Here is a 27,500-nt window from a genome sequence, read left to right on the forward strand (position 1 = left end):
TGCTCAATAAAGAAGCACATCTCTGTAGTGTTCTAATAGACCTTTTTAATGTTCTAATGGATGTCTGTGGTGTTCTAGTGGAACTCTGTAATGTTCTAACAGAACTCTGTCGTGTTCTAATGGAACTCATTAGTGTTCTAATGGAACTCTGTATTGTTCTAATGAAACTCTATAATGTTCTAATGGATGTCTGTGGTGTTCCAGTGGAACTCTGTAATGTTCTAACGGAACTCTGTAGTGTTCTAATGGATGTCTGTGGTGTTCTAGTGGAACTCTGTAATGTTCTAATGGAACTCTGTAGTGTTCTAATGGATGTCTGTGGTGTTCTAGTGGAACTCTGTAATGTTCTAACGGAACTCTGTAGTGTTCTAATGGAGTTTTGTAATATTTTAATGGGACTCTGTAGTGTCCTAACGGAGCTAATTAGTGTTCTAACGGAGCTCATTAGTGTTCTAACGGAACTCTGTTGTCTTCTAATGGAGTTTTGTAATGTTCTAATGGGACTCTGTAGCACTTTAATGGAGCTCTGTGGTGTTCTAATGAGCGCTTTGTAGTGTTCTAATTGGACCCCTGTAGTGTTCTGCTGAACTCTGTGGTGTTCTAATAAAACTCTACAGAAGGCTGTAGTGGCCTAATGAAACTCTTTAACAGCTGAATGAAACGTTATGGTGTTTCCATGGAACGATGGAGTGTTCTAGTGGAACTGTAACGTTCTGTAGAACATCTGTGGTACTGTAACCTGTAACGGTAATCTGTAGCGTTCTGTGGATGTACATCATGTTCTAATGAACATCTGTAGTGTTCTCATCAGCTCTGTAGTGCTCTAAAGGACCTCCTGGTGTACTGTTGGAACTCTGGAGAACCATGTCATGTTTTAATGGAGCTCCACAGACCTCTGTCACATTCTAATGGAACTCTATAGTGCTGTAATGGAACTCTAGAGAACTCTGTAGCGCTCTTATGGAACTCTAGAGAACTCTGTAGCGCTCTTATGGAACTCTAGAGAACTCTGTAGTGTTCTGTGGAACTCTAGAGAACTATGTGATGGTACACTAGAGAACTCTTTGGTGTTCTGTTGGAACTCCATAGAATTCCATCTAACAGATGTCTAGACAGCTCTGTAGTGCTCTAATGGAACTCTATAGAACTCTGATGGATCTCTAGGCAGCTCTGAACTGCTCCATGGAACTCTGTAGATCTCTGTAACGTTGTAATGGATCTCTAGGCAGCTCTGCAGTGTTCTGATGGATCTCTGTAGAATTCTGTAAGGTTCTAATGGATCTCTAGGCATTTCTGTACTCTTGAACGGAACTCTAGAGAGCCCTGTAACGTTCTAACGGCTTTCTAGACAGCTCTTTAGAGAACTCTGTATTGTTGTAATAGCCCTCAGTAGAGTTCTATAGAAATCAATAGAGTTCTATTGATCTGCGATCAGAACTTTAGCGCCGATCTAAACTCTGAACTTTTTTACTTCTTCCACACAGCACATGAACCAACCGGGGTTATTAGTGTGTCTCATCTGTTTAAGTGTGTGTGTGTGTGTGTGTGTGTGACAGAAAAACCAGAGATAGCGTTAGATAAGAGATTCTCGGTAAACTCCTGTGCGCCATCTCTCTCTCTCTCTCTCTCTCTCTCTCTCTCTCTCTCTCTCTCTCTCTGTCTGTCTGTCTCTCTCTCTTTTTCCTCTCGGTTGTTATCCTTCTGCTTTTCTTTTTTTTTGTCACACTTTCGTCACATTCGAAACAAATTTTTAAAAAATGTTTAGAATTATAATTCTATAAAATTGTTTTTATTTCCAATCTTAAATGCTCATTGAAGAAAGGAACTCTAACGAGCCTCGTGCAAGCCCCTGCCGTTTCCCCCTGTTTATTCTTGCCGCCGTGTTTCTATTTATTGCCCCCAGATGTGTGTGTGTGTGTGTGTCAGAGAGAGTGTGTGTGTGTGTGTTTGCTGGCCTTCTGTCACGCCACGCCAAATCGCTCTCACCTACTTTTCCGCATCATCTAAAAAGTGCCTTGGGTTGATACTCCGGCTCTGGTTTAACGATTATACGGCGTGGATGCGTGTGTGTGTGTGTGTGTAAATAAATAAATATCTAATTCCGGGGGTTTTTAATGCTCGTCGCATTTTTAGCGGCGCGCTGCACATTTTTATTGCATTAGCAAACGGCACTGTTCTTGCCAGATGCAACTAATCTTTTGTTCACAGATAAACTCGGCGGGGTTTTTTAAAAAAAATTTTATTCCTGAATTAGGAACACATTTGTATGAGGGGTAAAAAAAATGTGTTTTTAATAAATCATTCATCCAGCAATGAAGAACAGAGAGAGAGAGAGAGAGAGAGAGAGAGAGAGATAACAACAGCTATGAGGAATTAAAAATTTAAAGGATTACACAGAAAAGCAGAGGGTGAGGAGATAAAAGTAGGGATTACAATGACTTAGAGAGAGAGAGAGAGAGAGAGAGAGAGATGATGGAGTTCTGCTTTCGAGTAATGCTCTCCATCAGTGGTAAAGGAGCGAGCGCTGGATGTGTGTGAGTGTGTGTGTGTGTGTTTATGAAGTGTCGGTGTTTAGCAGGCGCGCGAGCGACAGCGCCGTGTTCTTCAGTGTGTTTAGCAGCAGTGTGTGCGCGTGTCTGTGTGTGTGTGTGAGAGAGAGAGAGAGAGAGAGAGCGCTCGTCCGCTCACTCGTCCGGCTCGATCGTCCGGCTCGTCTCTTCTGCCCCGATGGCTGCGTCTCTGTAAGTCCACTCCGCTTCTGTTAACTAACTGATGTGTTTATTTGCGTGGCGTTGGAGAACCAGAAGGAGCGATTAGCGAGTCCTTCACAGATTGAGAGAAGGTTCAGACGCCGGCATGAACAGCTCAGGATTCAGCCATTCGGGAAAAGGCTAAACATGGCAGCTGTTATAGCAGAGCATTTTTTTATTTTAGAAAAAGTTAATAACTAGTTTATTACAACTTCATTTAGTCACAAATGGAGAAAGTAGTGGTCAGTTCTGTTGGGGTTTTCTTCATAATTACGTGAACTAATTCCAAACAACGTGTTTTTTTTTGGGCAACAGAGATGCGTTTATTAATATTTAAATAATAATAATAATAATAATAATAATAATAATAATAATAATAATAATAATAATGATGTGGAAATGCAGGGCATGTGTAGAAATCGGTCGAATCCGTTGCTTAATAAAGCTTTTTTTTGTTTTTATTTATTATGAATGATATGTTTATGAAAAGCTGGAATTTTTAATCCCTATAATTTCCGGGATGTTTAATTATAAGTATTTCGGTAAAAAGAAAATGAAGAATGTTATTTATAAATGAAGGAGTAAATAATAAGCTACGGTGTGGAGAAATTAAAATGGAAAAGATCGTTTACGAATCGTTTACTAAACAATAATAATCATTATTTTTATCATTTATTTTCTTTCATTGTTATGTTTTTACTTATTATTATTATTATTATTATTATTATTATTATTATTATTATTATTATTATTATATTTCAATGATTAAAATGACCAAAAAATGATTTATTATTCTTAATTTTATTATTATTATTATTATTATTATTATTATTATTATTATGTTCTTACTTATTATTATACTTTTAATTAAAATGACCAAAATTTATTAATATTATTATTATTATTATTATTATTATTTATTTTTTTATTATTATGTTCTTACTTATTCATATATTTTTCATTAAGATTACCAAAAATACTTTATTATTATTATTATTTTTAATTTTTTAAATTTTATTTATTTATTTATTTTTTCAGAAAAAAACAGACCAGTATATTTCATGAGCACACTGTGACATTCCACAGAGACAGCGAGACTCTTTACCCCGCTCCATTTGTCACCCCTTTCCCATTTTTTTTCCCCCTTCATCCTCGTTCCCGGCCTCCGGCTCCGACTTTTTCTTTTCCTCGGGAATGTCTTTTGACGGAGCGCTCGCGCCACGTAACGAAGTTGTGTAATGGAATTGGCCGCTGATTACGGCGATGTTACTGTGTTATGAGATTATTGCGCTACTGACACACACACACACACGGAGTGTAACTTCCTACAGTGTGTGATGAAGTGTGTGGCACTGGCGCGGTGTTAACTGTGTGTGTGTGTGTGTGTGTCTGATGGACTCTCTGGCTCTCTGTCCTCTCTGGTCTCTTTATCCACTGTGGCCTATTGAGCGCAGACTGGCTCCTTTGTCTGGCCCATATTGTGCTTTCTCACAGAGCCTTGATAACCATGTCTCCATGCTGGGGATGAAGGGAAACGGGAGGAGGAGGACGAGGAGGGTGAACGAGGGAATGAAGAATACCAGAGGAGAATGTTAAAAGCTTCCCTCTCCTCCTCCTCCTCCTCCTCCTCCTGGGCTCTGAAACCTCCCCCCTGGCGGTCAGCTGACCCCGGAGTCCGCGATCCGGACACCGGCGAAAGGGAAACTCTCCGCTTTATGATCCGATGGAGCGCTGGAGTTTGGCCTTCCGCGTCTCGTTCGGTACCACAGGGTTAATGAGGCAGAAGTCATATGACTGGAGGTCAGAGGTCGCGGCTCAGATGTCAGGAGGCAGGGACGAGCCTCGCATCTCAGGCAGAGCAATTAAAATCAGGGTCTGTTCAGGGTAAATGGTTTCTGTCAGTTCGGGAAAAGAGAGACAGGAGTGTTTGTGTTGGTGTGTGTGTGTGTGTGTCTGTGTGTGTGTGTGTGTGTGTGTGGACTCTATCTGGTCTTCACCGGCCTGCACAATAGACTCTCTGTACACTCAGGTACTTCAGGAAAGGGTGGAGAGAATCACAGCGTGTGAGTGTGTGTGTGTGTGTGTGTGTGTAACAGCCGAACAGTGCGTGCGCTTGTTTAAACCCGTACACAGCTTTATATTATTTAAAAAAATTACCTGTAAGTTGCTAAACATTCCCCGTCGACTCCCTGCTCCGATTATTCATCAGAAAAATAAATTTATTTATTTATTTATTATTTTATTTTATTTTTTTCGGTTTTATTCATCAGCCGTTTATTCTTAATGATGTTACTGTCACTACAGCGAGTTACCAGATCTCCATCCTGTACACAAGAGGGTTACTCGTAATCACTTCCACTTTAAGTTCATCATTATTATTATTATTATTGTTATTATTATTATTATTATTATTATTGTTATTGTTATTGTTATTATTATTGTTATTATTATTATTATTATTATTATTATTGTTATTATTATTATTGTTGGGGAAAAGAATAGAAAAGAAACCCGGTTATGAACTGAACTCGAGGCGTAAGATATTATACTACGATTATATATCATTTTTTAATCGCTTCTGCAGAATACGACTCCAGGTTTCATTCTGATATTTATTTAATAAAGGAATAATATTCAGTTATTATTATTACTATTATTATTTTTATTTTTATTTTTTTTAGAGTAAAGAATATAAAAGAAACCTGTAAGTGTAAGATTTGGATCGATATCGTACACCTAATCGTTATTTTTAATCGCTTCTCCAGGATAAAACTCCAGGTTTTAATCTGATATTTATTTAATAAAATAACAATATTCTGTTATTATTATTATTAGTAGTAGTAGTAGTAATAAATGTATAGATACATATAGGATTAAAATGCCTAAAAATGAAACGAACGGAAAACCAGAGACTCTGACCTGAGATCTGGATCCTATGCCGACGATCCCTAGTCTTAATGGCTTCCATTCCAGCTTTTATTCAGTTATTCATTTAATAAACAACAACATTATTTACTAATTAATGTGATGTTAATAAGTAAGGGATTAAATCTCGAAGATGAAACGAATAGAAAGCAAGAGATTCGGACCGGTTTATAAATCGGGGATCCTGCGCCGACGATACGTGCCTAATCGATATCTTTTAACCTGAGACCCGGGTTTATTATTCTGTCATAAATATAAATAAATAAATAAATAAATAAATAAATAAGGCATGAATCAGTAACTTGTATGAATTATGAATAAGTCACTGAGCTGGAGTGAATGAACAGAGAGAGAGAGAGAGAGAGAGACTTGATGGACTCGGTTTCTATCCTCCAGAGTAAATGACTCCTTTATTATTTCATCTCCAGGTTTATTATTTCTTTCTTTAATTTTAAATTGTGTTACTGATAAAGTGATATAAATTATTTATGAACTTTTTAAGAAAATATTTTTCATAAAGTTTTGCGGTCGTACGCTGATGATACTCGCCTTCAACTCCAGCTTTGGTGATTTATCTACAGAACATTATTCAGTAATTAATGTGTATGTGTGTAATAAACGTGTTATTACATAGAATAGAGATGAATAGAAACGCGATGGGTTTTATAAGCCGAAATCCCGAGATCCTGATGAACAATTACTCCAACTATCTTCAACTCCAGCTCCAGTGATTTATCTACAGAACATTATTCAGTAATTAATGTGTATGTGTGTAATAAACATGTTATTACATGGAATAGAAGGAAATCGGACTGTAACGAGCTAAATAAGCTAATATAATAAGGTGAAATCCGGAGATCCTGATGAACACTCACTCCAACTCCACCTTCAACTCCAGCTCCAGTTATTTATTGAAGAATATTATTCATTCATTTAATGTGTATGTGTGTTATAAACATGTTATTACATAGAATAGAAACGTGACGAGCTTCATAAGCTGAGATCCTGATGAACATTTACTCCAATTCCACCTTCAACTCCAGCTCCAGTGGTTTATCTAAAGAACATTATACAGTAATAGGTGTGCATGTGTGTAATAAACATGTTATTACATAGAATAGAGGTGAATAGGAAGGTAACGAGCTAATAAAATGAGCTAAATATAATACAGTAAGCTAAACTCCTGAGCTCTGGATCCTGTGCTGATGATACACACGGAGCTTGGGGTTTATCGCTCGGTCTTTGAGTGAATTGTTCCGTCGTTTCTATACGTTTGACGAAATAAATAGAAACAACACGCTGTTAATGAAGGACGGGAGTGCGTCAGAACGGCAAACAGCGGCGTTTCCTGTCGCTGAGCACTCGTTCGCCGTGACTCATTCGGCCCGGAGACGTGCCGTGTCTGATTTTATTCCTCTATTTACTTCATTTTATTTTTTTTCTTTTCTTTTAGAAATAAATCTAAGGGAACTTTATTATTCAGCTTAGCATGGAGCTGCGTCTTCCGCGTGGAAAAACCCCGGGACCGGCCGAAATGTCAGAGAAAGTCACGGCCCTGTGAGTCAGCGCTCAAGTGACGGACGGATAGAGGGATAAATAAACAAATAAATAAATAAAAGATCAGACGAGAGGAAAAATCACAGGAAGCCGTGCAGACGGCTGATGCGATGACTAAAACGCTCTGGCAAAACGTGTGCATGTGTGTAAGCTGCTGCAGGCACCGTGAGCTGGCCACTGCCTTCTGTTCTGCCCGAAAGCAAACACGCAAACACACACCACACACACACACACACACAGCTCTGTGTTAACCGTACAAGTGTGTGTGTGACTTCACCTCCATGTCTAAATGCTAATGGATGACAGTGACATTAGACTCTTGGCTTTTGTGGAAAAGGCTGGACAGGAAACCGGGGTGGCCCCCACAACCTGGGGCGAAAGACAGAGGCTGCTTTGTGTTACGGCTCCGCCAGCCTCTCTCTTTCTGTGTGTGTGTGTGTGTGTGTGTGTGTGTGTGAGAGAGAGAGAGAGAGAGAGAGCGCTTTCATATATATATATATATATATATATATATGTGTGTGTGTGTCTTTGGAAAAAATGTGTACGATTCTCGAGTCCCTTGTTCCAGCATTTCTGCCCTGGAACAGGGCAAGTTTGATGCACACTTCTCTGTGGAGTTGTGGGCTAGAGTGAGGGAGCAGGAATAGTCCAGAGAGAGAGAGAGAGAGAGGGAGAGAGAGAGAAGGGGATGGGTAGTTAGGACATGAGAGGGAGAGAGTTAGAGAGTGACAGTGGGGAAGAAAGTGAGACAGACAGACAGAGGGAGTCGGAGAAAGAGAGAGAGATGGGGAGGTGAGACAGAAAAAGAGAGAGAGAGAGAGAGAGAGAGAGAGAGAAAGGAAGAAAGTGAGAAAGAGAGCGAGAGAGAGAGAGAGAAAGCAAGGGCTATAAATATCTAGGAGGCAGAAAGCAGAAGGACTTCACTGAAAGAGAGACAGAGAAATAGAGAGACTCCCAGTTCCACACAAACAGGCGATTGTCCTAAATAAAGCGTCATGGTGGAGCTATCAGAGAGAGAGACAGAGAGAGAGAGAGACACAGAGAGAGAGAGAGAGAGAGAGAGAGAGAGAGAGAGAACAGTCCTTAAGGTCTGATGTCTATGTAAATGCTGAGGTATTGTCACTGCTGCCAGAGCTCTTGTTATCTGTGAGAATAAAAAAGGCCTCATTGTTCAATACTTTAAACACGTTGTTGCTTTCCCACACACACACACACACACACACACACACACACACACACACACACACACACACACAGGGGAACTGTCACATCCGGCTGACATCATCACCCGGTTTAGTGTGTGAAGGAATTCTGCTCAGAACCAACCGACAACATGGAGCTGGAGCGGAGTCTGAGGGGCAGGAGGAGGAGGATGTTGGGTTGAGCTGTGGGGTAGTGTTGGGTAGTGTAGTGTTGTTGTTTTGTTGTTGTTGTGTTGTGTTGTGTTGTTGTTGTGTAGTGTTGTTGTTGTGTAGTGTTGTTGTGTTGTGTTGTGTTGTTGTTGTGTAGTGTTGTTGTTGTGTAGTGTTGTTGTGTTGTGTTGTGTTGTTGTTGCTGTAGTGTTGTTGTTGTGTAGTGTTGTTGTGTTGTGTTGTGTTGTTGTTGCTGTAGTGTTGTTGTTGTGTAGTGTTGTTGTGTTGTGTTGTGTTGTTGTTGCTGTAGTGTTGTTGTTGTGTAGTGTTGTTGTGTTGTGTTGTGTTGTTGTTGCTGTAGTGTTGTTGTTGTGTAGTGTTGTTGTGTTGTGTTGTGTTGTTGTTGCTGTAGTGTTGTTGTGTAGTGTTGTTGTGTTGTGTTGTGTTGTTGTTGCTGTAGTGTTGTTGTTGTGTAGTGTTGTGTTGTGTTGTTGTTGCTGTAGTGTTGTTGTGTAGTGTTGTTGTGTTGTGTTGTGTTGTTGTTGCTGTAGTGTTGTTGTTGTGTAGTGTTGTGTTGTGTTGTTGTTGCTGTAGTGTTGTTGTTGTGTTGTTGTATGTTGTGTAGTGTTGTGTAGTGTTGTATTCAGGAAGCGGCGAAACACAGCAACTTGTTTATATCCATCTAAACTTCATGTAAAGGTGCGCTCAGCTGGAGAGGTTGTGTGTGTGTGTGTGTGTGCGTGCATGTGCGTGTGTGTGTGCGTGTGTATGTGTGTGTGCCTGTGTGTGCCTGTGTGTGTGTGTGTGTATGTGTGTGCGTGTGTGTGTGTGTGCCTGTGTGTGTGTGCGTGTGTGTGTGTGTGTATGTGTGTGTGTGTGTGTGAAGTGAGATCAGATTCCTCCTCAGCTCCTCTGCACTTCTGCTGATCTTTACTTTTTAATCTCACAGCATCATGTACAGTAGCTCCGCTGCTTTAAACACCGCCACAGTTCCTGTTTTAAACTCAAACATGTTTTACACAAACACTTCAAAACACTGATGGAGGGTTCTGTCCATCTATTCATCTGTCTATCCATCTGTCTATTCATCCATCTATTCATCCATCCATCTATCCATCCATCCATCCATCCATCCATCTATTTATCCATCCATCCATCCATCCATCCATCTATTTATCCATCCATCCATCCATCCATCCATCCATCTATTTATCCATCCATCCATCTATCCATATGTCTATTCATCCATCCATTCATCTATTTATCCATCCATCCATCCATCCATCCATCTATTTATCCATCCATCCATCCATCCATCCATCCATCTATTTATCCATCCATCCATCCATCTACCTATCCACCTGTCTGTCTATCTGTCCATTCACCTGTCCATCCATCCATCCATCCATCCATCCACCCATCCATCCACCTGTCTGTCTGATTATTTTCTCCTGACAGCATGACCCCAAACTGATGATTTCCTCACACCCTACTGCACCATACACAACACAATAAACACACATCACACACAACACAATAAACACACATCATACACAACACAATAAACACACATCACACACAACACAATAAACACACATCACACACAACACAATAAACACACATCACACACAACACAATAAACACACATCACACACAACACAATAAACACACATCACACACAACACAATAAACACACAACACACACAACACAATAAACACACATCACACACAACACAATAAACACACATCACACACAACACAATAAACACACATCATACACAACACAATAAACACACATCATACACAACACAATAAACACACATCATACACAACACAATAAACACACATCACACACAACACAATAAACACACAACACACACAACACAATAAACACACATCACACACAACACAATAAACACACAACACACACAACACAATAAACACACAACACACACAACACAATAAACACACAACACACACAACACAATAAACACACATCATACACAACACAATAAACACACATCACACACAACACAATAAACACACATCACACACAACACAATAAACACACAACACACACAACACAATAAACACACATCACACACAACACAATAAACACACATCACACACAACACAATAAACACACATCACACACAACACAATAAACACACATCACACACAACACAATAAACACACATCACACACAACACAATAAACACACATCACACACAACACAATAAACACACATCACACACAACACAATAAACACACATCACACACAACACAATAAACACACATCACACACAACACAATAAACACACATCACACACAACACAATAAACACACATCATACACAACACAATAAACACACATCACACACAACACAATAAACACACATCACACACAACACAATAAACACACATCACACACAACACAATAAACACACATCACACACAACACAATAAACACACATCACACACAACACAATAAACACACAACACACACAACACAATAAACACACATCACACACAACACAATAAACACACATCACACACAACACAATAAACACACATCACACACAACACAATAAACACACATCACACACAACACAATAAACACACATCATACACAACACAATAAACACACATCACACACAACACAATAAACACACATCACACACAACACAATAAACACACATCACACACAACACAATAAACACACATCACACACAACACAATAAACACACATCACACACAACACAATAAACACACATCACACACAACACACACAACACAATAAACACACATCATACACAACACAATAAACACACATCACACACAACACAATAAACACACATCATACACAACACAATAAACACACAACACAATAAACACACATCACACACAACACAATAAACACACATCACACACAACACAATAAACACACATCACACACAACACAATAAACACACATCACACACAACACAATAAACACACATCACACACAACACAATAAACACACATCATACACAACACAATAAACACACATCACACACAACACAATAAACACACATCATACACAACACAATAAACACACATCACACACAACACAATAAACACACATCACACACAACACAATAAACACACATCATACACAACACAATAAACACACATCACACACAACACAATAAACACACATCACACACAACACAATAAACACACATCATACACAACACAATAAACACACATCATCCAGAGCATTATTAATATCAGTGTACTTTACAGTGCCGAAAACAATGAAAACACTGAGTGTGTATGGGGTGTGTGTGTGCGTGAGTGTGAGTGTGTGTGTGTGTATGAGTGAGTGTGCGATTGTGTGCGTGTGTATGACTATGTTTTTGTGTGTGTGCGTGTATACGTGTGTGTGTGTGTTTGTGTGTATGATTGTGTGTGTATGTGTGCGTGTATATGTGTGTGTAGGTTTGTGTGTGCGTGCATGCGTGCGCTTATGTGTGTACATGTATGTGTGTGTGTGTGTGTGTTTGTGTGTATGATTGTGTGTGTATGTGTGCGTGTATATGTGTGTGTAGGTTTGTGTGTGCGTGCATGCGTGCGCTTATGTGTGTACATGTATGTGTGTGTGTGTGTGTGTGTTTGTGTGTATGATTGTGTGTGTATGTGTGCGTGTATATGTGTGTGTAGGTTTGTGTGTGCGTGCATGCGTGCGCTTATGTGTGTACATGTATGTGTGTGTGGTGCCCATTAGAGCTGCTATTCTCTCCTCATTGACCACACAGGAAGCCAACCGTCTATCAAGTGAACTTTTAACTGGATGGATTTTGACCATTCAAACTGTCCTTGTGTGTGTGTGTGTGTGTGTGTGTGTATGTGTGTGTTTGTGTGTGTATGTGTGTGTGTGTGTGTATGTACAAGTGTGTGTGTATGACAGTATGTGACTGTGAGTTTGTGTGTTTTTGTGTGAATATGATTGTGTGTGTATGTGTACAATTGTGTGTGTGTGTATGATTGTGTGTGTGTGTATGTGTACAATTGTGTACAATTGTGTGTGTGTGTGTGTATGATTGTGTGTGTATGTGTACAATTGTGTACAATTGTGTGTATGTGTGTATGATTGTGTGTGTGTGTGTGTGTATGATTGTGTACGATTGTGTGTGTATGTGTATGATTGTGTGTGTGTGTGTATGTGTATGATTGTGTACGATTGTGTGTGTGTATGTGTACGATTGTGTGTGTGTGTGTGTGTGTGTGTGTAATGTGTGTAATGTGCACAGAGCTGTGACTAAACCCTGCTCTATCATTAGGAGCGTTTCTGCTGTGTTAACCACACGGTGATGGAGATTAGATAACGCCTGTTAGTTTTAGCGTTTTCATTCCCTTTTCTGGGGAAGTTAACGGAGGCTGCGCTCAGAGGGAGAGGAGAGGAGAAAAGAGGAGAGGAGAAACAAAACGAGAAGAGAAAAGAGGAGAGGAGAGGGGAAAAAAGAAAAGAGAAGAGAGGAGAGGAGAAAAGAGGAGAGGAGAAACAAAACGAGAAGAGAAGAGAAGAGAAGAGAGGGGAAAGGAGAGGAGAAAAGAAAAGAGGAGAGGAGAAAAGAAAAGAGGTGAAGATTAAAGATGTGAAGACAAAAGAGGAGAAAAGAAAAGAGGAGAAGAGAAAAGAAGAGAGGAGAGGAGATAAGAGAGTGGAGGATGGGTTTTGATTTGCTTAAGAAGGCAGAGAGAAGAGAGAAGTGTGGCTTTAATGCCGGCTTAACACACAGCCGGGGGGACGGGAGGGGCAAAGGGCCACACCGGCGGGATGGCCATTAGCGGCTAGCGATTAGCCCAGCGAGTTAGCGGCTTAGCCCGGCATGCTAGCCTCCTGACCTGCCGTTTAGCTGCAGTGCGATATTTAATGTGGCGGTAAATACTCTCCTCGTTTATATTCCATTACAGGACGGAGCGGGTTCCAATACCATACAACAATACAGAATTATTCTTATTATTCTTTTCTATAATTCTGAAGGATTAGCGAGCGGCTCATTCAGCTGTACAAAACAAACATCTCCATTTAAAACAAAGCCGAGTTTCACACACAGTCGAAAAATCCTTCATGAAGCTACCAGGCTAGCCACTGAGCCCTTTCAGCTAGCAGCAGCGGGCCGTTTTGTTAGCTGCAGTTTATCCTGAGAGGATCGTCTTCTGTGAAACGGGAAAATCGAACACTTCGGTGCTTAATCCTGTTTATTTGAGGTTTTTAAAGCGAAGTTTATTCGCTGCTTAGTTTCACAGGCTAACACTTTAGCATTGGCGTCTGCTACGTGCATTCCGGATCCGTAAAAACATGGACAAGAACCTCCCGCAGATGTCTGAACAGCCAACCAGAAGCAACCTTCGAGATCTAGAAGGTTCTGAAAATTACGCGTGTTTGTATCTGAGGTAACCAGCTGGTCTGGCTAGCAAAATGAGCTAATTAGCGCTAAACAAAGCTTGGTATGTATTTTGACACTTTTAGCTGAGAGAACATGATGATGTAAATCAAGACTGAGTTACTAGCATCCAGAGACCAAACACCAGCTAATTTCCTAGCTTTAAATTAGTCCATCTGCTACGTTAGCCAACGCTAGCGCTGAACACATCTTGGTCGTCATGGTAACAGCCTGTTGTGACAGGTTTGGGATGAATTAATGATGTAAATCAAGAAAGGCTACTAAAGTCTGGAGACCAAGACACACAGGTTTCCTAGCTGTGAAGTTAGCCATCCTGTTATGTTAGCTAACATTGGCGCTAGACCAGTCTTGGTTGTCATGGTAACCATCTGTGGTGAATTATTGTTTCTGGCTGTTGAGAGATGACTTACTGACAATGAGGATGAGTCACGATGACTCTGAACTCAAACCCTGGCTAGCTTCCTAGTTTGCTAGCGTGTTAGCTAACATCAGTGCCAAACAAAGCTGGGTTGTCATGGCAACAGCACCATTTTTTTTTCCTTCCCCGAGAAGACGATGAGGTCACTCTGACGAGACTCAGCTACCGAACCCCTGTGAAATCGCGCGCTTTGTTTAATTTGTGGTTTGATCTAACGTTGCTAGCTGATGGCGTTGCTACGGTGACACTACATGTAGGTGGAAACGGTGTTTGAGTTTATTTTTTGGTGCTAAGTAGACCAGTCAGAGTGATATGAGACTCAGGAAGTAAACTGATGTGCGCGGTGTGAGATGCTACGTTAGCTGAAGTTAGCCAGAAATGAAGCCAGAAATTGCTCAGATTTACAAAGTCTGTGTGAAGAAAATGGCTAGTTTTACTTTTTAGCCCATGTTTCTGATTATTGTGGTGTTTTATTTTATCAGGACTCGAAAGCTAAAATCCTGTGACAGTCATGCTAGTGTCCCAGCGTTTAGCTTAGCGACTAGCTCAAGAACAAACCTCTGTGGCACTCAACTCTTTATAACAAGCAAAAGATGCGTAAAAAAGCATATTAAGCCTTATATCATCTAACACAGGTCACAGTCCCGGACGATTCGAACCGGATTCTAAACCTCGTTTTGAATTGTTTAGAATTTTTATAGATAATTTACCTCAGGATTTTATTTTTCGTGACGGATCTCTGCAGCTGGGATGACACCTGATGGAGCTGACAGGCTTTCTTTATGTAAGTGTAGGATAGGTTTTAGATGTAGAGCGGTGCATGTGGTGTGTGAGGTCAGAAATAAAGGTCATCTCTGGAGGTTAATCGCTGAATGATGGTCAAAGTGTTAAAATAAAACCTGGAGATAATGAGAGAGCGGTGAAGTGGGTTTAGCCGAGACGGTGTGTGTGTGTGTGTGTGTGTGTGTGTGTGTGTGTGTGTGTGAGGGGGTATGTATGTATATATACGTGTGTGTGTTTGTGTGTTTGTGTGTGTGTGTGTGTGTATGTGTGTGTGTGTGTGTGTGTTTGGCAGGCCAGGCATTATGACAGCCACAGAAGGATGGAGTGAAATTATGCTAATGGACGCTAATTATGACCTCGGAGACCGGCTTAGCTGCCAATTTATGTACTTAATAAAGCCCCTTCTTTTTAATCCCAACATCACCGGATGCTCTAAATGCTCGCTGCGCTTCGTGCTGCCTCTCCACGAGCGCGGGTCTGCCAACTTTCAATGAAATAGCGCCTATAACCTGCTCACCCGGTGCGCCGAATTGTATAGCAATTATACTTCAAAGGAATGGAGGAAAACACACGTTTTATTGCTCAAGAGGAACTGTGAAAGCCTCGTGTCAGTGGGGCCGGAGAGGAAGTGTGTGTGTGTGTGTGTGTGTGTGTGAGCGCTTTACAGGGCCTCGAGATCAAACCAGAGCTCCATCCAGAAACTAATTCACCTGAACGAGGAGCTTTATTATTATTATTTTTAATCCATAAATGAGGCAGTGTGTTTGATCAGGACACTGGAGAAGTGTTTCCTCCTGGACTGAAAGTGTGTGAGTATTTGAGGTTGAGTTGATGAGGACAACGTGCAGGGTTGAGGTGTGTGTGAGGCCAGAAACAAAAGGGCTCAGTGTGTAAGAATGAAAGCAGGCAGAATAAACAGATCCCGGTGGTGTTGCAGACAGGCCGTGTGCCGCTGCTGAGTTTATACAGCTGCAGCCACTGCTTTTACTGCCCCAGTGTGAACTAGCACAGCTACGGGACCAGCCCAGCCCCCAACACACACACACACCTCACACTAGACATGTTCTATTCAGAAATTCTGTCTTTTTCAACTAAGTGAGTTAGTTGAAGCTTGTGAGTCATTTATTAACTAACCGAAATGAATCCTCAACGCACTCTTTTTTGTAGTTATTTGAATCAGTTATTTGATTCACTTGCTGATTCATAATTTCGCACCGTAAATGGACCCAAAAGTGACGATTGAGATTCACTCCTGTTATGTTTAATGAGTTAGTTGAAGCCTGTGAGTCGTTTGCGCTCAAGAGAGTCATTTGAGCTCATATGATTCAGACATTGATTCATATGATTCAGCAACGATTTTAAGTTAAGTAATAATTTTTATCTATTATTATTTTTGTTTATAATAAGATCTTAGTCTGTTAGCGCCGATGTGGCAGTCATCTGAAATCCACCGACAGGATGACGGCAAGCCTACAGATACAAAAACGTTAGTGATGATGATGATGATGATGATGATGATGGAAACCTGAAACGAAAGAAACAAATATATATCTCAAGCTCACTTCTCATGACCCAAATTTCCTGTTCTGTGTAGATTTTATCGTTATCATCTCGTACAGAGTGATGAGTCATGAAGAGTCATGTAGTAAAGACAGCAGAATCATCTCCCCGAATGAATCGGCGAAGGAATCATTTGACTGAAGAAACTTAAATGAATCACTGAGTCGCCGAAAACGACTCTCATACGTTCATAAGGGAATAAATAATCACATTTCCTATGGTTTATTCACTAAAAATACCACAAGATGCTAATAATTAATAAGCGAGATGGTTTCTTTTTTTGTTGAGGTGAAAATGTATGAAAAGTGAAAAACATTTCTTTATATTAAAAGCAGAAAAGTGGAGACGTGTGTGAAAAGCGCCTCGGTGGTGTGAGTCGAGTCGGATGACTTCCTGTCATTATTATAGTTCACGCCTAAAGGCTTTTATGTTTCCTGTTTTTTTCATTATACTGAGTTCATTCATATTAGAGAGTTCATCTAAATTAGGCTCTGGATCTATTCACGCTACACACACACGCACACACAGACACACACACACACACACACATAAGCAGCATTTAAACGTCCTAATACATTTTTTTTATCACTGATTTTGCTAAAACATCAGAATGTTTTTTCTTCCATATTTCCATCTTCTTCTGTCTAATAATTGGCAGAATATCTGAAAAGTTTTTATAGATAGAGTTGAGGAAAAGTTTGCGTCCCTGTGGGTTCCGGGTAGAGGGAAAAAAAACAACACAAAACTTTTTAATTTATTAGTCTTTATTATTAATAATAAATCATTCTTGAGCCATATTTATTATAAAAAATACATTAATAATAAATTATTATTAAGCAATATTTATTATAAAAATACATTAATAAAAAAATATTATTAAGTAATAATAATAATTGTTATTATTATTATTTTTTTTATTTATCTAGAAATTAAATAAAAGGAATTTGTTCTGAGCAAAACGTTGTCATAAGACAAAGTTTCAGACGTTTTGTTGTCTACTTAAAATGTCTTGTCTGCTCAGGTACCCCTGAGGGCGCACAAACTTTTGCACTCGGTTGTATGCGCTCCAGTCGTCTCCGATATATATTTTAATTCTTTAGTTTCATCCTAAATAATTAGAAATAAAAAGAAATCCTGTGTTAGTTAATAGATGACATAATTCAGACCTGGGGCTGGAGGATATGTGTCACTGTGTTGTTGCTTGCACCGTTGCTATGGTTACGTTTGGATATGGTTGTTGCAGTATATGATGTGTTGTATTTGTTTGTTTAGGGTTGTATTTAAAGTTGTGCAGGATGAGTGAACCCCTTCCTTCTGACCAATCAGATTCAGGACTTCAGCACTGGCTCTGTGGATCATTATGATTATAGATATCCTGTTGGCTGTAGTGTGATGTTAGCGCTCGGCTGATATGATGAACAGATCCATAATGTGATAAATAACGTTAAATCACATCGCCAGAGCTTCCATTCTCAACAACAACAGCATCATAAAACACCAGCAACACAAACTCAACCACCAACAACAACAACAACACAAACTCAACCACCAAAACATCAACAACACAAACTCAACCACCAAAACAACATCAACAACACAAACTCAACCACCAACATCAACACAAACTCAACCACCAAAACAACATCAACAACAACACAAACTCAACCACCAACAACAACAACAACACAAACTCAACCACCAAAACATCAACAACACAAACTCAACCACCAAAACAACATCAACAACAACACAAACTCAACCACCAACATCAACACAAACTCAACCACCAAAACAACATCAACAACAACACAAACTCAACCACCAACAACAACAACAACACAAACTCAACCACCAACATCAACACAAACTCAACCACCAAAACAACATCAACAACAACACAAACTCAACCACCAACATCAACACAAACTCAACCACCAAAACAACATCAACAACAACACAAACTCAACCACCAACAACAACAACAACACAAACTCAACCACCAACATCAACACAAACTCAACCACCAAAACAACATCAACAACAACACAAACTCAACCACCAACATCAACACAAACTCAACCACCAAAACAACATCAACAACAACACAAACTCAACCACCAACAACAACAACAACACAAACTCAACCACCAAAACATCAACAACACAAACTCAACCACCAAAACAACATCAACAACAACACAAACTCAACCACCAACATCAACACAAACTCAACCACCAAAACAACATCAACAACAACACAAACTCAACCACCAACATCAACACAAACTCAACCACCAAAACAACATCAACAACAACACAAACTCAACCACCAAAACATCACCAACACAAACTCAACCACCAAAACATCAACAACACAAACTCAACCACCAAAACAACATCAACAACAACACAAACTCAACCACCAACATCAACACAAACTCAACCACCAAAACAACATCAACATCAACACAAACTCAACCACCAAAACATCAACAACAACACAAACTCAACCACCAACATCAACACAAACTCAACCACCAAAACATCAACAACAACACAAACTCAACCACCAAAACATCAACAACACAAACTCAACCACCAAAACAACATCAACAACAACACAAACTCAACCACCAAAACAACATCAACAACAACACAAACTCAACCACCAACATCAACAACAACACAAACTCAACCACCAAAACAACATCAACAACAACACAAACTCAACCACCAACATCAACACAAACTCAACCACCAAAACAACATCAACAACAACACAAACTCAACCACCAACATCAACACAAACTCAACCACCAAAACATCAACAACAACACAAACTCAACCACCAAAACAACATCAACAACAACACAAACTCAACCACCAACATCAACACAAACTCAACCACCAAAACAACATCAACAACAACACAAACTCAACCACCAAAACATCAACAACAACACAAACTCAACCACCAAAACATCAACAACAACACAAACTCAACCACCAACATCAACACAAACTCAACCACCAACATCAACACAAACTCAACCACCAAAACAACATCAACAACAACACAAACTCAACCACCAACATCAACACAAACTCAACCACCAAAACAACATCAACAACAACACAAACTCAACCACCAAAACAACATCAACACAAACTCAACCACCAAAACAACATCAACAACAACACAAACTCAACCACCAAAACAACATCAACAACAACACAAACTCAACCACCAAAACATCAACAACAACACAAACTCAACCACCAAAACATCAACAACACAAACTCAACCACCAAAACATCAACAACAACACAAACTCAACCACCAAAACATCACCAACACAAACTCAACCACCAAAACAACATCAACAACAACACAAACTCAACCACCAAAACAACATCAACAACAACACAAACTCAACCACCAAAACATCACCAACACAAACTCAACCACCAAAACAACATCAACAACAACACAAACTCAACCACCAACATCAACACAAACTCAACCACCAACATCAACACAAACTCAACCACCAACATCAACACAAACTCAACCACCAAAACATCAACAACAACACAAACTCAACCACCAAAACAACATCAACAACAACACAAACTCAACCACCAACATCAACACAAACTCAACCACCAACATCAACAACAACACAAACTCAACCACCAACATCAACACAAACTCAACCACCAACATCAACAACAACACAAACTCAACCACCAAAACATCACCAACACAAACTCAACCACCAAAACATCAACAACAACACAAACTCAACCACCAACATCAACACAAACTCAACCACCAACATCAACAAAAACTCAACCACCAAAACAACATCAACAACAACACAAACTCAACCACCAAAACATCAACAACAACACAAACTCAACCACCAAAACATCAACAACAACACAAACTCAACCACCAAAACATCAACAACAACACAAACTCAACCACCAAAACATCAACAACAACACAAACTCAACCACCAAAACATCAACAACACAAACTCAACCACCAAAACATCAACAACACAAACTCAACCACCAAAACAACATCAACAACAACACAAACTCAACCACCAAAACAACATCAACAACAACACAAACTCAACCACCAACACATCAACAACAACACAAACTCAACCACCAACACATCAACAACAACACAAACTCAACCACCAAAACATCAACAACAACACAAACTCAACCACCAACACATCAACAACAACACAAACTCAACCACCAACACATCAACAACAACACAAACTCAACCACCAAAACATCAACAACACAAACTCAACCACCAAAACATCAACAACAACACAAACTCAACCACCAAAACATCAACAACAACACAAACTCAACCACCAAAACATCAACAACACAAACTCAACCACCAAAACAACATCAACAACAACACAAACTCAACCACCAACATCAACACAAACTCAACCACCAAAACATCAACAACAACACAAACTCAACCACCAAAACATCAACAACAACACAAACTCAACCACCAAAACATCAACAACACAAACTCAACCACCAACATCAACAACAACACAAACTCACCCACCAACTCATCAACCACCAACATCAACAACAACACAAACTCAACCACCAACACATCAACAACAACACAAACTCAACCACCAAACATCAACAACAACACAAACTCAACCACCAAAACAGCAACAACAACACAAACTCAACCACCAAAACAACATCAACAACAACACAAACTCAACCACCAACATCAACACAAACTCAACCACCAAAACATCAACAACAACACAAACTCAACCACCAACAACAACACAAACTCAACCACCAACATCAACAACAACACAAACTCAACCACCAACATCAACACAAACTCAACCACCAACAACAACACAAACTCAACCACCAACAACAACAACACAAACTCAACCACCAACACATCAACAACAACACAAACTCAACCACCAACATCAACACAAACTCAACCACCAACAACAACACAAACTCAACCACCAACAACAACACAAACTCAACCACCACCAACAACACAAACTCAACCACCAACATCAACACAAACTCAACCACCAACATCAACAACAACACAAACTCAACCACCAACATCAACAACAACACAAACTCAACCACCAACAACAACACAAACTCAACCACCAACAACAACACAAACTCAACCACCAACAACAACAACAACACAAACTCAACCACCAACATCAACAACAACACAAACTCAACCACCACCAACAACACAAACTCAACCACCAACATCAACACAAACTCAACCACCAACATCAACAACAACACAAACTCAACCACCAACATCAACACAAACTCAACCACCAACAACAACACAAACTCAACCACCAACATCAACAACAACACAAACTCAACCACCACCAACAACACAAACTCAACCACCAACATCAACACAAACTCAACCACCAACATCAACAACAACACAAACTCAACCACCAACAACAACACAATCACCACCACCAACAACACAAAACTCAACCACCACAACAACAACTCAACTCACCCACACAACACAAACTCAACCACCAACAACAACACAAACTCAACCACCACCAACAACACAAACTCAACCACCAACAACAACACAAACTCAACCACCACCAACAACAACACAAACTCAACCACCAACATCAACACAAACTCAACCACCAACAACAACACAAACTCAACCACCAACATCAACACAAACTCAACCACCAACAACAACACAAACTCAACCACCAACATCAACACAAACTCAACCACCAACAACAACACAAACTCAACCACCAACAACAATAACATAAAACACCAAAAACACAAACATGACCTCCACCAACAACATAAAAGAACACAAACACCCCCAACAACACAAACCGCACCCCCAACTATAATATAAAACACCCCCGACAACACAAACCGCACCCCCAACAACACAAACCACACCCCCAACACAAACATAGAACACCACCAACACCAACACAAAAACACCCACAACATGAACACCCCCATGCAGTGACAGTTCTGTGGTTAAGACGTTGTGCCACAGTTGGGTCTAGTCTCACTTGTAAGTTACTTTGAGACACACACACACACACACACACACAGTGTTCCTGCAGTGGTGTGTTTCCACTCGTTGTGTATCGTCTCTGTTTGTGTAGCTGAACTCCAGGTTAAACACCCAGGTGCTGGAAAGCGTCACATCTACAAGAAGACTCTTTATTCTCGGGCTCATGGTAGCACTAGCCTCCAAGGCTGAAAAGTGTCTCTGAAAGCACTTAGGAGATGCTGTCAACCAGATGAAATCCCATTACTGCAGCATATTCATTTTCTCACACACACACACACACACACACACACACACACACAGTCAATAAATGCCTTTTTTCCCTCTCAAGGTATCACAAAAGTGTCTCGTCTCACAGTTTTCTCTGGTAATATCAGCAGATGTGTCCTATCAGCTCACACACACACACACACACACACACTTCCCTCAGCAGCAGCAGCACTACTGTCAGTAAATGTTCCTCCAAGGTCAATCTCACTCTCTTACACTCTGTGTGTGTGTGTGTGTGTGTGTGTGTGTGTGTGTGTGTGTGAAGGTAAAACTAACACTACCTGACATTTACAGATGTAACTGTAACAGAAAATGATAATCAGACTCCTCGCGAAATAAACGCGACGCTCAAATACAAATATAACGAGACAGACGTCAGACTTCTAGCAGCAAAGTGTAGCTCAGATCGGACACGTGACTCAGAGATTTTTTACTTGGACACGTGACTGTTTTTTTACTCGGACACATGACTGAGTTTTTTTACTTGGACACGTGACTCTGAGTCTTTTTACTCGGACACGTGACTCCGAGTTTTTGTATTTGGACACGCGAGACCGAGTTTTTTTACTCGGACAAGTGACTGTGAGTTTTTTTTTACTCGGACACGTGACTGAGTAAAAACTCGGACACGTGACTCAGAGCTTTTACTCGGACACGTGACTCAGAGCTTTTACTCGGACACGTGACTGAGTTTTTTTACTTGGACACGTGACTCCGAGTTTTTGTATTTGGACACGCGAGTCTGAGTTTTTTTACTCGGACACGTGACTCAGAGCTTTTACTCGGACACGTGACTCAGAGTTTTTACTCGGACACGTGACTGAGTTTTTTGACTCGGACACGTGACTCTTTAACGATCTCTAGATTAGATGAAAGCGTATATATCTTTATGAGAATGTTCGAATTGAATCTGATAATCTAAATACACGAGTGTATACCAAGCCAACTGCTTACGTATCCATGACGATGATAATGATGATGATGATGATAATGATGATTTAATGTGTCACTAAACCACATCCACGTCTTTTTACCGTATCTTTCTACCACGTCTCATGTTCTCTCTCTCTTTCTGTCCGTCTCTTTTTTTTCCAGGATGTCTTCCAAGCGACCAGCCTCTCCATATGGGGGAACAGATGGAGAGGTAGTCATGGCGACGAGCAGACAGCGATTGGACGATGACGAGGTTGACGGACACGCTGTCATTCACCTGCCCCTGAGCTCCTACTGCAGCTCGCCGCGAGCCCCGGACAGCCCGCCCACACTACACAGCATCACGGTAAGCCCCGTCTACTTCCTCTCTCAGCCGCTGACTCCTCCCCTTACACACTCCTCCTCCACAGACTCCGCCCACACCGTTGACGCATAGTTTCAATAGAAATGTTTTTAGCAAATTTCTAACAGAAATATTTCCATGCAATTTTACTTTTAAAACTATAAACATAGATTATTATTATTATTTAATATTAATATTCAAAAAAAAATCCAAGGAACATCATTTGCATCAATTAAAGAAACTGTACCAAAAAAAAAATACCCATAAAATAAATATGTAATAAATAAATAAATACAAATTTTAAAAAAACCTACATTTAAATTCTTAAATAATTTACTTGTTTTATTATATCATATTAAGGCTGACTGATATGATAAAAAAAAAAATTTATACATCATAACAAAAGGAAAAATCTCTCTTTTTCTACATACGGTATATAAAAAAATCCTCAGTATTTAGAAAAATCTATTTTTAATATAATATTTTAATACATATTGTCAATAAATAAATAAATAAATACATTTATTTTTGGAATATTTAGAGAAAAAATAGCTTATTTTTAAAAGTAAACATTTATAATCAAATTTAATGTATTTCATGAAAATAAATAAATAACTGTAAAAGTACATAAATAATATTTATGGCTATAAAATCTAGAGAAATATAGCTTTTTTTTAAATTTTAATCAAATGTTTAATGTATTTTCTAAACAAAAATAAATGAGCAAATAAATAAATAAATAAATGTAAAGATAAATAAATAATGTTTACGCCTATAAAATCTAAAGAAAAGTAGTTTATTTTATAAAGGAAAAACAATTATAATAAAGTCTAATATATTTAATACAAATAAATAACTGTAAAAATAAATAAATGTTTTTTGTTCATATAATATCTAGAGAAGAATAGCTTATTTTAAAAAGTAGAAAAATATAATCAGTTCTAATACAATGAGTAGATCCTTTAAATAGATAAATGAATGAATGAGTGAATGAATGAATGAATGAATGAATGAATGAATGAATGAATGAATAAATAAGTAATTGTAAAGGTAAATAAATTATTTTTATGCCTATAAACTCTAAAGAAAAACAATTTTAATAAAGTTAATATATTTAATAAAAATAAATAAATATATAAATAAATAACTGTAAAAATAAATACATGTTTTTATGCATATAATATCTATTATAATATTATATAATATATAAGTTACAATCAGTTCTAATACAACTAATAGATCCTTTTAGATAGATAGATAGATAGATAGATAGATAGATAGATAGATAGATAGATAGACAGACAGACAGACAGACAGATAAATAAATGTTTGCAAAGTTCAACACAGTTAAAATATTAAAATATGATATCATGACATGATTGATGATGCTGTTGCTGTTATATTGTGATTTAAACACAGCCCTGATATTTACATTATTATTTATTATATTTGATATTATTTTATATATATATATATATATATATATATATATATATATATATATTACATTATTCCGTCACCGCTCTGAGGTCCTGAGTGTTTTATTCCTCCATCAATGACATTTTATCTTAACTTTATTAAACACTGAGTTGTATTTTTATCCATTTATAGTTAGATTTAATGTTCTGGAAAGAAAGAAGAAACTTTCACTGAAAACAGGAAGAGAAAAAGTTTTAGGAGAAAAGGTGAAGAGGTGTGTGTGTGTGTGTGTGTGTGTGTTTAGAGTTTAGAGTTCTGACTCATTAAAAACACAGTCAAATATCTCCAAAAGGTCAAACATGTCACATTTTCCTGTCACTACACGTTTATATTTGGTTTGTGTGGATTTGATGTGTGTGTGTGTGGAGAAGTTGACTTCATGAGTCGGTACACTCAGACGACGTGTGTGTGTGTGTGATTACAGCAGGTACATGTAAAAACATGAGAGGAGTGAAGGATGTGTTGCTGGGTGTGTGTAGTTGAGCAGGTGTGTGTGTGGGAGTGTGTGTATGTGCGGGTATGTGTATGTCTATGCATGTGTATGTGTGTGTATGTATATGTATGTGTGCATGTTTGTGTGTGTGTGTGTGTATACAGTAGAATGGAGGATTGTGTCTGCAGTAAAGGATGTTTGTGTGTAGACAATGTGTGTGTGTGTGTGTGTGTGTGTGTGGACAGTGTTGTTGGAGCATGATGTTGCAGTAATTGAGTAAAGAGTACAGTGATTACAGCCAGAGAGAGAGACAGAGAGAGAGTGATAAGGAGAAAGAAAGATGTAGGTGAAAGACAGAGAGAGAAAGAACAAATGAAAGTGTGAAAGAGAGGAATGGAGAGAGTCAGAAAGGAAGAAATATGAAAAGAACCACAGAGCAACAGAAAGAAAGACAGAGAGACAGACAGATAGACATGATAAAAGAGAGACAGACAGATAGACATGATAAAAGAGAGACAGACAGTTAGACAGAAAATAATGAGAGAGAGAGAGAGAGAGAGAGAGAGAGAGAGATTTAGTGTAGTGAGAGAGACTCGGTCACGGCAAATAATATAAAAGTGTAAAAGAAAAAAAGGAAAGAAAGAAGAACTGAAAGGACTCGATGAAGTGGTGAGAAGCGTGTGTGAGAAGATTAGCCGCTATATCTGGTCACGCTAAATTAACAGAATGGCTGTGTGTGTGTGTGTGTGTGTGTGTGTGTGTGTGTGTGAGGCCCTAAACTTCGCTCCTGACCTCTTCATCTTCATCATGTGAGTCCAGGCCAGACGCGAGATGAAAAAGGGCGTGTTTAGTGTGTTTATCACGTGGGTGTTAATTACCGTGTCGCTAGGAATTCTGGGAACAGGGCTGCAACAAGCTGAGCCGATCACCATGACAACCTGCTAGGGTAACGTACAGCATTTGTTATGGACCCGTGTTGAACAAATACAAAGCTGGAAGGATGATTGGCAGGCCACACCCCCAATGCCACAGGCCACACCTACAATAACTCCATAGTTCTCTCTGACGAGATCTAACTTGAGTGTTTCAGTAAATATACGTCTGTGTGT

The 27,500-nt window shown here is 39.2% G+C and overlaps 1 protein-coding gene across 7 annotated transcripts in view; it reads left to right on the forward strand.

Moving 5' to 3' along the window:
- The window catches only part of sox5 (SRY-box transcription factor 5), a 260,300-nt gene that overhangs the window by 147,367 nt on the left and 85,433 nt on the right, over positions 1–27,500 (forward strand). For 6 of the 7 annotated variants that reach the window (XM_058416774.1, XM_058416773.1, XM_058416777.1 and 3 more), the window contains one exon: positions 24,299–24,482. In XM_058416774.1, coding sequence (XP_058272757.1) covers positions 24,299–24,482 — 184 coding nt within the window. Of the gene's footprint in view, positions 1–2,589; positions 2,742–24,298; positions 24,483–27,500 lie in introns of those variants that run through there. The other variant, XM_058416775.1, reaches the window with a different exon arrangement.

Source organism: Hemibagrus wyckioides, linkage group LG19 (assembly GCF_019097595.1).
Source record: "Hemibagrus wyckioides isolate EC202008001 linkage group LG19, SWU_Hwy_1.0, whole genome shotgun sequence".
Lineage (NCBI taxonomy): Eukaryota > Metazoa > Chordata > Actinopteri > Siluriformes > Bagridae > Hemibagrus > Hemibagrus wyckioides.